Source organism: Varroa destructor, unplaced genomic scaffold, assembly GCF_002443255.2.
Source record: "Varroa destructor unplaced genomic scaffold, Vdes_3.0 BEIS01000004.1, whole genome shotgun sequence".
In the NCBI taxonomy this organism is placed as follows: Eukaryota; Metazoa; Arthropoda; class Arachnida; order Mesostigmata; family Varroidae; genus Varroa; species Varroa destructor.
This window is the reverse complement of record NW_019211457.1, coordinates 26,923,002-26,936,810: the sequence shown is the minus strand read 5'-3', so window position 1 is coordinate 26,936,810 and position 13,809 is coordinate 26,923,002. Positions and strand designations below refer to the sequence as shown.

The following is a 13,809-nucleotide window of genomic DNA, read 5'->3' as shown; positions in this document are numbered from 1 at the left end:
CTGATGCGCTTTGACCGCTTAATATTAAATTATCCTTTATTTTTTGAAAACCTAAACGTTGTCAAAATTGCAACTTTGTAAATAGAGCAAACACTTAAATTATATTTGCCTGTTAAGCTTCTATCTAACAGCGCGATAATCAAGCTAAAAAAGAACTAAATAGGTGGAGCAGTCTAGAACTGACTGAGTCGCTTCTTGCGGATATTCACTCTATAGATTTAGGATTACTTCTAAATAGGCAACTATTTTTTATTAAAATCAGTACTGAAAGCATATCAAACTCAATCGTGATAGATAATAGTTGTCTCTTTCTTGGTATTGGGCCACCAGTTAGGGCGGAAAAGCTCTGGGCTCACCCGACGTAACTGATTTTGTTTTGCTGTGTGCTGAAGCTTCCCGCTACATTCGATTCGTCAAAAGCGTACCGCAGGACTACTTTAGGCTTCTGCCCCGATGCAGTAGCGTCAGTAGAACAGCGTCCGTCTTTCCGTTGCGTTTTAACTCGCACTGGCCAGCCGCATTATCGCTCTATCATTCATCTTACATTACCCAGCACCAATAGTCAGACAGTTCCGAAAAATCATTTAGCGCATCCATAATTGTATCCATTGTGAGTGCATAGACAACGGCTAATGGGTTCAAACCAGAAAATTATGTTGTAGGACCTTTTCAAAAGCGAACTAATAGTAGGTCACGAAGATGAAACAATTGAATGTCAAAGAGATAGTTGTTTTTTGATTTTTTTAATTCGTTTTCTATGATATTTTTTGAATGTTGCGCGTTCAATATGCAATGACTGGCTTCAGCAAATGAATATTAAACAAAGACGAATATTCCTTGCTGCATGCAAATGCGTTAAAATGTACATGGTTTTATTTAGATTGTTACGATGATTTGTAATTGTTTAGTAACCACACAGTTTGAGGTAGGAATAATAGCGTAATTAGTTGATTATTAAAGATATTTTTACACACGGCAAGATCATTCATTTGAAACAGTTGGGTCTGCTTCTCAATTAAAATGGGGGTACCAAATCATTGAACTGGTAGAACTTTTGTCCTGAATGAAGTAATTACCGCTTGCTTACTTTTACCAATGAGCTAGCCACCTGTGCAGCTTCCAGTGTTGACGATTTATGGTTATCTTTTGAGAATCACAAACATTAATAGACGATATTTTGTCTAATGCAGATGAGTTAATGCGAATTATTTATTATTTAGGTGGATTCTACAATCTAAGCCGTACATCTTCTCTACAATTTCTCGCCATTTACTAGATACCGTGCTCGGCAGCATTAAAAAGCTAGCCAGCCACGGATCTGATCGGTACGGAAGTATTGCTAGAATTTTAGAAATAATCGGTACTCGTATTATTCTAAATGACGTTGTCGAAAATTCGCCGTTTTTGGAGCCACATGGAGTTCGCGCCCTGTGAAATCCGTCACTTCGTGAAGTTTTGGCGCGGCGTAACGAAACGATATACCGCGTCTTTCACACGAATTTTCTCTTGAATCAGACCCAGTAACGTATCACAAACAATTATTCGTCTTCGACCCTAACCCAGCTGAATAATTGTCTTTTTATCTTCCTACATATAAATTCTTTAAGCTCTCATCAAATTCCTTCATTTAATTCGCATCTCTCGGCCAGTCGTGTTACAAAGCGCTGCTTTTTTTATTATGAGGTTTCCCTTGACAGGGGAAGCCTGTTTAGTCTTGGCATCGCGTTCCTTCCGAAGCTTATTTCTGACCATTGTTTCATACACGCGCGTTCCGACGAAGGAGCCAAATGCATAATTCTGAAGCAGACGTACATCAGAAAGGCTTCCTTCTACAGCGGTCGATTTAAACAGGACGTACGACTTTAGCTTTGCCACTGCGAATAACTTTTACTTGAAGTCGCTTTTTGAAATGAATCTGCGGTTATCTGGCCGCTGTTCACGAGGATCCGTTTCTGCTTGTCCTCCGTTGTCATCGCCGTTACCTTCATCACGTGGTTCGCCTGTATTCGAGGAATGATCACGTCTGACGGTCGGTTCGGAGATAGCTGTGCCTCTTTAAGACGGCGCTAGGGCTGCGAGCAAGCAGTTTAACCAGGTTAATTACGCCGTCGAAGTAACTGGCCACTGGATATTCGGAATAGGTGATCATAAAGAGGCTACCATGATAGAGGGGGACTCTAAGAGTTGGAGACAGTCGGGAAAATGACCCATTCTTGGGGAAAAGCGACAGCTTGTGTTGATTTGGCCCGGTTGCAGATAATGGGTCTCTGTTACAGGGTCGATTGCCTTTTGAAGCAGCTTATATAGATGCTATACAAGTTAGATGATGATGATGAGCAGTACTCCGAGTTAATAAACTTCGCAAGGTAAACTGAATAATCATTGTATCGTTGTAATTAGCCAAAGCTAGCCATGATTATGATGGCTCACGAGAACTGAATGTGCATATTTAGTTTCATCGTGTTTGTCCGACGGGCCGTACACAACTAATCGAGAGTTAGAGGGGAAAGAGTGATGGTATTACGAGGCGGCCGTGCAGCATATTCCAAGGAAATGATGTTCTTCTTGAAGATAATTAGGTCTCCTTAAGGATACTAAGTTGCACGCTGTACGACAGCATGCATCGTTGAGAATTGACGCGTCGCTTGATGCAATGCATATATCATTGATACGTCCCTGCGATCTAATCACTGAATTGGATCCTTAGCGATGTCTCTGGCATAAATTCACGCCGTATTGCTAGCCATTGTTTGGACACGTTTGAAGAAAAACGTGCGAGCTTCATTGGCTGACCATGTTACACTATATCAATAGGAGCGATGTGGAGCTAACGCAAACCCGATCAATCCTGAACAGTGTCACCGTGATATGCGAGAAAGGTAAACTAGGGTGCGCTAACATTATTGGGATTTTCACTAATGAATCGACATCGCATAAACAAAAGGTTGATCAATTGTCGACGATATTACATCTAAAACCTGGCTGGCCATTATAAGGTCACGCTTGAAAGATCTGAAACGTCAGGTACAAGTGAAAATTGGCAGAGATGCACACGTGACCTGTCGGCGAAAAGATGACAGATTTATCTATTTCAACAATATTTTATATTACCACTTTAGAAGTGCTCAATAGCGTAGGCGTCTTGTTGGTTATTTTGATCGTCTAGACGAACTTACATATACGCCGGTAAGCGATTGTGTTACGTAGTCAAAATAAGCATGTAGTAGCATTTAGCTAAACGTGTTAGAGTAATTGGTGTCTATTTTATAAACGAATCCTTATAGGGTCAGGATCACTGACATCAGCTACACAGAATCCGTGAAATCGTTATCATGACGATATATCTGTATGCTGATTTACAGCGGCGTTGGACGTACATCGTCCGCCAGATACTATACAACCTTTACGCAAGCATTCTTTCAGTGATGATCACGTTGGCGTTAGCGAACTAGTGCGTAGCTTAGCCAGCAGCCATTACGAACCGCCAGGTTCACCAATTACTCGGCCTAATGTAAACGCTGTTAACCGTTAACCAGCAGTTGCATATTTTACTCTACATGCGAAATCTATTTTGGTCCACGAGGGCCTCCATTGTCGATTCAATTATGAACTGCTAGCGCTGTTACAATATAACATTTAACAGACCGTTGCATTGTGCTCGCATTGGCCAGGGACTCACATAGTGACGTAGCCAATAACAACCCTTTGAGGAACCAGTGTCATAGTCGCTCCTAGCCAGTTCTTTATGAGGACTAGTTGGAGAGCCTTGAACGGCCTAACCAGTAGCGAATGGGACTGCTCGATTCGACTCGGCTTGAATTTCGGGCGGCGGCGGCGGCGGCGGCGCCGAGTGAAATAGGAAAGGAGCGGTTTATCGCGTCCAGACGGCGTTTTGCTGCTAATGGCAGCTGCTCTCGCCGATGCTGTTGCTAGGGCTGTCGCTAACGTCTAGTGTAGATGTCGCGCAGTGTTTTGAAGTACCAGTTTCTGCACACCTTGTGGTGCCAAAAGCAACTAGACGTCCAGTCACTGAGCCCGTACGCCATATGCGCGCAGACGTATCGATACACCAGGAAGCAGGGCGACACACACTTTCGCGCGTGTGTTCACGTCGAAATGAACGTGCAGTAGCCTGCGTTTGGCTGCTGAGCGATTGATTTTTGCAAAACGGAGAGCAACTGATTTCAAAGCCCTCGCTGGAGAACAGACAGACTGAATAGCTGGTGGACCGTTCGACTTGGCCCACACTAGCAGTTCTGCCTAAAATAGCAGGCCTATCGTTGCCCGGAAAGTGCAAAACTACAAAGTCACCAGCATAATGGACTTATGCTCTTGGGCAATGTTCGGCGGCTGTGGTGCCTGCCGGTGCGTTCATGCACCGATGGCTCACATTGCTAGACTTTAAGTATCTTTTTTTTTTACTACCAGATTCCTACCCGACAATCTAAACCTATACTTGATCGTCATTTCGGAATCGGAGAGCCGCGTCTATTTTGTGCACTAACTATAGGCGATATCGTTGTGCTAGTCACTTGATGTATCCAGCAATAAAGTGTGACCGGCATATGCCGCGGCGTTCTATGTTAAATGCTGACTGAGGCTGCTTGTAATGTTGGCGTGCAATGGTGTTTGAGTTACTGTGATATGGATACGTAAACTCCGTAAAAGGGGGCAATAAGAGTAATTGTACGGCGACTGTGTCGTTTATTGTGGACGGCGAATAAACGCTCATTAGTTTGTGAATCAATACAAAAGTATGGACATTCACAGTGGTGGTCTGACCCGAGTAAATGCGATAAGATGCCGTTGTTATAATGTCTACACTCCAGCAGAATATATGTGGTACGTAGGGTGATTTATAATGTTCTTGTCGGTATCGCTTTAGAACACACATGTACACATGTGTATGTTGGTGTACGCGAGCGCTATAGGTGGCACATAGAAGTGAGTTAGCACTGACGATATGGGAGTCTACCGGCTGGAGGCAAAAAACAGTGGACGCGCTTCAATAGCAAGCCTGTAATTGAGTCTAAAAGAACTTCGTAAAAAGCTAACTGCTCGAGAAGGATAGAAGGAAGCATCTAAAAATAACGTATTAAAGAATATGAAGGTTGAGCTAGCCAATATTTTTATAAAACGACTATGTATTTTTGTTATAAACGGAAGTATGGGCAATGCGCGGCTTGAACCAAATGTAAATTCTTTCAATTTCGCGCGAACCTGGACCACCCTACTCGGAGTGGAATCTGATCATCGCCACTATCGCTCTATTTCATTTACTCGCGCCTCATCTCTACGTTGCGTTGGACAGCATCCCTTGTAAGGCTTGATTCTATGGAAAACCCTATTGTTGTTCGCTCAGTGCAACTGCCGCAGTCCGGTCACTCTGTTGAAGATCATGTTATTCGGTTTACTTGCCCCCCAGTTTTCAGCTTGTAACAGCACAAAAAAAAAAACTAATACCTACACCGCGGTTATTCACATCGATAATCGTCGATCTTTTCCACAGGGCAATGCAGTAGCAACATGGATCAGGCGAAGGCTCCGCCGCCTTTGCCGGCCAAATGTTCGGCGGGGGCTGGATCTGCACCAGGACAGGCCGGACCTTCGCCGTCAGCAGCTCCGTCAGCTGGGCATCACCTGCACGCCATTTCGGTAGCGACTGTTAACAGCACACAGTCCGCAGTAACAACAGCGTCAGTTACAGGCGCAACGCAACCCCTAATGCAGTCCTGTCCGATTCCAACGGGACCACTAGCGACTGCGCAGTCTGGCGGAGGACAGCAGATGAACGACCGCAACAACAGCATTAATAGAGAGCACAACAATAACGGCGTCGGCGTGCCGACCACAAACTCTACCGCTCGCCAGTACCATCTTGCGTCAGCTGGTCATCAAAAAAGCCCAGCCTTTATGAATAGTGTTAGCAGCAGCAGCAGCAGCAGCAGCAGTAGCAGCAGCAGCAGTAGCAGTAGCAGCAGTAGCGATAATAGCGGCATCGCAAGCTCGGTCGGCAGCGCAGCCTACTTCAGTGAGTAACTGTAGTGGATTTTGCACCTGAAAGGTTACCTAGATAAAGATTTTGTCATCAAATAGTTGGTCGCTGACTAATTATGAATAGCTAACGTGTATAGGGTATGCGTGTTGGAAACTCGTTGCGTACCTTTATTAGATCAACATAGGTATGCTAGTACACAGAAGACAGTGTTGCCTTGTGCTAAATAGAACACGACAAACGCTTTCAAATCGAAGATATGTAGCTGTTTCTATATGGCGAACTTTTAGCCTACCAAACTATTCTTGTGCTGGTAAAGTGAGTATCTTTTTAACAGTCTTAGTAACGCGTTTCTAAGCTTGATCAGACCTAACTCACATCTTATATTGCTAAGGTTAATTCGTCATTTTTTTCAATTAGGAGGTCCAGCAAATTTAACGGCTGCAGCGATGTCACAATTGAGTGCCACCTTCTTTGGAAAGGCAACCGCTGTACGTGGGTACTTGTGTGATGACAGTGTGCGTCTGCCTGACTAAAAAGCGATTTTTTCCCCACTTACTGATTTTCCTTTCGTCCGCATGTTAAATCGTCTTATTCCGAGTAACCGACATTTCACCTTACAGCCGTATGGTGGTTGTTCTCGTCACTTTGAACATTAGTACCAGGCTTCCCTTACGTTGATAATGGCTAAGGTTTGGCTAAGTGAAGCTTTACTGCGGCTCGTTCAGGCCGATTGAGTACCCGAGCCCTCGGCACCTTCGCTGCGATTCGCTATGTAGGCCATAACGATCGATAGGGTGCGGAACCTTCCCGTCATTCCAACGCCTTTGGAAGTTTTTCTGTTGCACGCCCACATTGATCGTTCGTTGACCCGGTTCTTTGGTCACTAGCCATGCAAATCTTGCGTTTCTGTCGGTCGTTTATTACTCGTTTTCCCGTTGGACGTTCCCGCGCCGTTGATAGCGCTACCCAATTTCTGATAGTTTTCTTCTGTTCTGCCTGCCGCCGCCTTTGGCTGCGGCTGGCAGTCTATATCGGGGTTTACAGAAGTCAATACTTGCAGATATAGCGTGTGTATGGACCGATTAAGAATTGACTTTTACGACTTGATTAAGCTTCATGTTCTACGAATGTTTTTCACTTGTTTGTTTTTTATTCCGTCACGTTTATATACACATGATAGCAGACGTTACCTTCAAAAATTGTGCTAGACGTATATCGAGCGATGCATCTAAAGCACCTGTTTTCAGCACTGAAAAAGAAGGAAATCCCTTCTGGCTATCTGTCGCTGTCGTTGACATCACCACAAATTACAACGCATCTTTTATCACGGTGTTATTTTACTAGAAGCGTAATTTTTATTCTGCTTCATCCTTGTACTTGTAAGCTTGACATACCTTTAGTACCTAGTTGGTCCCTTTAAGAGCGCTCGAAGCCATTGCTGCCTTATTTGCATTGTTTTTCTTTCTTGCGATATAATAAGTAGAGGTTTACTAATAACTAAGTATGAGTACGCAAAGGAGTTAGATAATCAAGACGACCTACGCAAAGGTTACAATGATGGCATAATTATTAGCATCGTCATTGTTGTTAGCGTAGACGTTGTCCCGTTTAGCTGTCCATGATCCTCGACTCTTCGCGACTTCTAGCGAGTCCTGGCCTTCTCGAAGCGCAACGAGCTATCTCCTGGTAGATCCCTTAGTTTCAACACCGTTCCCTTGACTATAACAGAACATACATGGACCGTTCGTGTGCCAGCGGATCGAGACCATTTACTTTGCAGTTTGGTAATTTCATATAACGGTGTCTCTCTAACCCCAGAAGTCGTGACACGCCGAAAGGCAGATAGTTATGTGGACGAACTAAATGTGATAACAGTGGTATAGCATAAGGGCGGGGAACGAAGTAGTTACTGCTAGTAGGGATGCTGGCCCTCGAACAACTCCGACTACACACAGCCGTGACCTAATAGCCGCATTGATGCCGATGATTAGCCCCTCCATCGTGTAATAGCTCTTTCGCTCGCCAGCGCATTAAACGCAGCCTGGCCAGTAACCAGCTCTCAGTTACTACACTACTAGTGCGACCGTAACCCATGCGCTATAGCTCCAGTATAATGGCACTGCGTTGTCACCATGACCTTTCTTGTCCTACTTCTACTTGTCTATCGTAGCCGGACTTACTAAAAGGGCCGACTGTTCGCGGCCAGTTTTAGTGGACATGTTTCTCTTTTTGTAACTATTTCCTAGTGTATATAGAAGGTGATTACGATGACAGCTGTTTTTCCTTCGGCTTTCTTGCATAAACGTACTTACGACGTCCACTTTCGATTTCGCGCAGGCGCTGATGAGGCACACTTTGCACCAACCGCAATGATGCACCTCAGTGTAATACGCGTATACAAGTCGACATGGAGAGCGAAGAGAGGGAAAGGATAGAAAAGGCATACTGTATGTGTAGTGCTGGCTCCGAGAATAGACGGGAGAACGAGAAACTTATTTAGACGCCTCTACCGCCGGTGCTGATGTGGTGGACGGCACGTAGCCATTACGTAACCGCGGCCATCGGTTATTTTTAAGGCACAGTAAGAGGGAATGAGTCAGTGGCCCAGACTTAAAGCCGGTGCTACGGCGCTTCTTGTCACCTGCGTTACTTATGCTCGTTTATCCAGTGAAGTCTAAACAGGAAAAGCACGCTTTTTGGTGTGAGTCATGTAGGAAGGGCGCCATTGATGATGGTAAAACGGGGTTTGGCGTAGCAGCTTGCGTCGGACACAAATGTTGCGTATTGCGATCATGTGTCGGCTGGATCTCTGAGTGCCATACAATGAATGGAATCACAATGGACGGTGTAAGCAAAAAAGTGTTGAAAATTTGGTTAAAATAGAAAAATCGAATTCTCGATGAAATTATGCATTATTTATTAAACAGTGAAACCATACCCCCAACAGAGTGAAACATGCTGTAATGTAAAATTTGGCTAAGAGAGAGAGAGAGAGAGAGGCGTGATTCAGGTAGTCACCGCCTTGGTTACAACATGTAGCAATATCAGTTCTGTCTATAGAGGCTAACACTATATATCCCAAGCAAGCGTTTCTTTGTCACATCGATTTCGAGACACGGTATAGACGTACTTCGAAGACTATGTACTTATTTTGTTTTTGTTTGTCCTCGGCAGATATTCATTTTTTAGGCACGATTCGCATTTAGTTATTGGCTCGTTGGGTGCGTATGAGTAGGTCAGTTTTGGTAAAACCACTATCGGGACAAAGACTAGATAGCATGCATTGCTGTTGCTCACAAAGTTATAAATATGGTGTATATTTTTGCTAATTTACATCTCAGCGTTAGTAGATGACGTGGAAAATTTAAAAAAATTTAAAACATAGAGGTTATAGAGATAAAAAAGGAGAAATTTTGAAAAACAAAAAAGAGGTGATGAAGGTAGTAGCGGCAGAACCTGCTGATGTGATTCCTTCTCAAAACTAGGCTTATTGGAGGAACCTCTGATGAGTTCATTATGACCTCTCCGGACATCTTATAAACTAATACCAAAAATTGATTCCCAAAACTTGTGTATACAGCTCACGGATAACTCAAGATTAGTACAGGCCACCGAACTTCGTAATTGATTTTGGACAACACAAAATGACCGCCTTGCTTATCAAATAAAATATCAGCACCGTGCTTTTAATCGTTTTGTTGCGTCCTACTCTGTCCTGACTTTCCATTGCCTTACTTCGAAAAAAGTGTACGACAAATTAAAAAGTTCCATTAATTCTTATTATTCAGTCAGAACAGAAGACGTAAGTAGGTTCATTATTAACAGAGGCCGTGTTGCCAGGCGGACTATATTTATTATTAACTATGTATTACTAGTACCAGCAAAGAAAGATAGAAAAAATTAAATTAAAAAAAAAAAAAGACCAAATTGTGTTTTGGAGAGGATGATTCAGCTTTATAGGGATTATTCATAAAGTGAGGTCTAGTTCCAGAAAGACGTAGTTCGAATTGAACAGGCAGACCTGTTAGTGTTGTTGACGTTCTGGCGATATATTTATTAATTAACCCGTGTTCGTGTTTAGTCAAGAATCAATAAATAGAAGCGTTCGATTTTATTAGCTGCCCAGATGTGTGCCGCATATTCGAAGATGTCATCGGTGAGGCTATGGAAGTAAGGCGCGTTACGTAATTTGCAATACAACGGACTCAATGATAATCTTATACTTAGTTAGAATCCTTAGAAGGAAATTTGTGAGAAGCTACGTCGTGCTAATCATATATGGGTTATCATACATATCACCTCTGCGAATTGGTTCCCAGTGTTTTCGAGCGTACTGTGTTTATTCTGATCGACTTCTTTGGATACCGGTAGGTTTAACAATGCGGAATATCTGTGTTGCGCACGTACATATTCTCCATCACTGGTTAAAATGTGGATCCTACAACAACTATTCCGTAAAATATAAACCCATATATATTGGCTTAGCTTAACAGTGTCTATGCATCATGTTGTGAATGAACATCCTTGTTAAGCCCGTGACACGATGTATGAAAATATGATGGCACGAAAATATCACCGACATCGTCACGGTGTTGTTGCTTATATCGAGATCAAAGACTTTTCTGATCTAATTGTAATTTAGGTATGTACCTACCTGAAGCCTAAATAAATGCTTGGCTTTACGCATTGCTTCAGTCGGGCGGAAAAACCTACTCGCGATGTTTTTTCGCCTACTAAAGACACATCTCGACGCTCGTTTGTTTTTTTGTCTTTTTTTCTTTTTGCTATTCTACAAAGATCTGCCATTATCATTGCGAGACCTGTTTGCGACGGTCTTCATTTCTATATGTTGACTTTTCAAGAGAGTGTAAGTAGGAGGATAGGTATCAAGGTCCTGTGATCTCACAATGTCTCGTAGTGTTCACGTTTGGGTCCATATTCGCATTGAAGTGTCATCTCATAACATAAGCTTTTTTAGGCCTACAGGTGTTTCGTATTGAACGAATGTCATCATTACTCCTATAAGAGTCTAAAAATTTTCAAACAGACCGAAAATAGGACTTTTTAGTGCGTGTCTTAGTACCTAGCATGAACGTTACTAAATCACAAATTTCTAATTTTGTCTCTTTGGAGTACTTTTTTGCGCAAACCCTAATATAGCCACGGATCTCAACAGCAGTTATCGACTTACATTTCTCCTACATGTAAGTTAGTCCCTGTAACATGCATTTCCTTTAGCAAAGTAAACTTTGTTTTCGACAAATGACACTAACGAAGGTCAGAAGCCTCGCATCTTAAAAAATAAATACGGTTAAGGTAAATCAACAATTTTTTTCTTGTCATTGTTTCTGTTAACGCCAACAACATAAACAATAAAAAAGAATAATATGCATTACATTGTAGTCGTCACTCAATCTATCTGTACCTTTTCGTCCTATTTTTTGAGCGTGTCACACTTTCATCGAGGATGATAATGCGAAAACAAATGGATGTAGCTACCGCGGTTGATGAGGCATTTGCAGACTGCACGTTGTCAGTACGGTTTATCCAGCTACCTTATCACGTCTGAGTTTTATGGGAGAAAGTGACAAAGTGGAAGTACAAGCTTCAGAGGCTCTATGGGAGCCGTCCAACTACCAAATAAGTCGACTGTCCACAGCTGCTTTTGGATCCTTGTTCGTCTCAGTGGTTTACCTTCCATCTTGTTACAAAAGCCCAACCGTTTTGGCCTTTTTCGGGTTAGCGCTTGCGACCGCTGTTGTAAATCATCCCTTTTTAGACCTTCCCGTCAAACCCTGTAGCTGCCTCCACGTTCTAGCTTCAGTCACATAAACCCCCCAAAAAGATCTTGTGCACATTCCGTTTTCCCATCTTCTACTTTCTCTTTTTCTTCTGTACAAGAACGTAAACTTAACGTCATGGACACCTCATTATTTTATTACATATCTCCAGTCCACTTTGCTTTTCTTATATTAACGCTTAATTCGATCTAGTGTCTCTATAACGTGACTTCGAAGTATTTCAAAACGCAATTAACTGTGCATTTTGCTGTGCTGCTATATACTTACAGATGGCTGCCCAAGTGGTGTCGTAGGCCTGCCGCTGCGCGGAAGAGGCAACCTGAACTCGGTAGCTCCTCCGCTGCCTCCAAAAATGAATAGTGGAACGGTTTCGGTTATGGCGATGGCGAATCAGGTCACCGGAGCCAGTACCTCTTGCGGTTTATCAGGAACCACGGCTAATCCGTCTAGTAAAGGGACAGGACTTTCTGGAGGTGGCGGAGGCGGGAATGTTATGGCTGCCTCATTGTTAGGAGCGGTCCCTCCTGCGCCGCTCGACCCGTTTCTACCGGTTGCTCTTAGTGCGGCCGGTACTCCATTGTCGACGCAGTTAAACGCTACACTTCCGACGTTGACGGCGTACGGCCAAGCATGGAACTGCAACACAGGTGAACTTATATGAGATCCTTTCGACAGAACTATACAATGGCATGGTCACCATATGCCATGGCAGTCATTCGCCCACTTGAACCGGAGATAGTAACATGTTCATGGGCACCCCCATTAATAAGGATATTAGGTACAGTAACGTTAGCAGTAGGTAAACGTTAGATGATTGGATAAGCTAGTCGGTTGCCTAATCGAAACATGCTGTTAGGTCCTCTGTTTTAGATATGAGTGTAACTAGGGGCAGTCGCTTGAGAACACTTAATAACGGATTTATTTGTGCAAAGACTTTGAAAACATAGCTTGTTTTAAAATTTCGAAAGTGGTTTAGTCACGCACGAGATATACTGTATGCGAACTTCATCTAGTTGCTAAAAAAATTGCTAAATCATCAAACGTTTTAGACGGTTTAGATAAACGCCTTGTTCTCTATGTGGACAAGGTAGCATATACTATGTTAGACAATGATAGAAATATCTTTTTTGTCAAGTGAGTACAAAATTTCACAGGAGAATTGACATGATTTATGAATGATTGGAGAATCCTTAACGAATTGGATTAACTTCAATACATAGCCCAAACACATTCATGTCCCAATTTGTCTCCTCGACCAGCTAGTGCGCCCCTATGTGTTCAAGAAGGATACGTATTTAGAAACGGTGCTTTGAGGAAGTTTAAGTGCTTCTTCGGATCTATCTTATACATTTTAATAACTGTAACTCGGTAACTTTTTCCCCTACACAAAATTGATTTTTCTGCCAAGCAGAAAGGCCAACACTATAATACTTTTGACTCTCTTCAACATTGTAATGTAGTAACTGCTTTGAAAAGTGTTTTTTCAAATTGGAGATCTTTGCAATAGAGTACTGCCGTCGTCATCTTCGACGTCAGTCGAAAACGTTTTTTCTCTTCGTCAGAACCTGGAGCAACGATCGATTTTATTGCTGCACTTTCAGTACTCCAGTAGTGAACGAACCGCTGGCGTATTGATAGTCTATGCTCCAATGCTCGAATAGTCCGGCTCACTGGGTAGTAGGAACTCCCAACTTTCATCGACTGTTGGGATGGGATCACCTGCTATGGTCGTTCATTTTTCGCTCGCCATAGAGAAAGCGAACCGCTCCTCCTAGCGATACTTGGGTGGAGCTTGATCCGGCAAGACCTCGAACACAATCAACCAATATAGGCTCGTGCCTCTATAACAACAGCCGTTGCCACAATAGCAACAAAACCGATATAAGTGCGTCTGGCGACGAACGTCGTCCTCACTGTCCTTGGAAGCTAAAATGAAGCCCTGCTGTGTGTGGACCTGCGATTTGCGTAGCATTTGACGAAGCAGCCAAACCACTCGACTTGTAAAAGCCA

General features: G+C 43.1%; 1 protein-coding gene across 7 annotated transcripts in view; it reads left to right on the top strand.

Annotated features, from left to right (window-relative positions):
• Positions 1 to 13,809, top strand: part of Pi3K68D (phosphatidylinositol-4-phosphate 3-kinase catalytic subunit Pi3K68D) — a 44,763-nt gene that overhangs the window by 8,370 nt on the left and 22,584 nt on the right. For 4 of the 7 annotated variants that reach the window (XM_022805205.2, XM_086988689.1, XM_086988690.1 and 1 more), the window contains 2 exons: positions 5,510 to 6,031; positions 12,069 to 12,446. In XM_022805205.2, the coding sequence (XP_022660940.1) occupies positions 5,527 to 6,031; positions 12,069 to 12,446 (883 nt within the window). In that variant the 5' untranslated portion in view covers positions 5,510 to 5,526. Of the gene's footprint in view, positions 1 to 3,943; positions 4,843 to 4,868; positions 5,320 to 5,509; positions 6,032 to 12,068; positions 12,447 to 13,809 lie in introns of those variants that run through there. The other 3 variants (XM_022805204.2, XM_086988691.1, XM_022805209.2) reach the window with 3 other exon arrangements.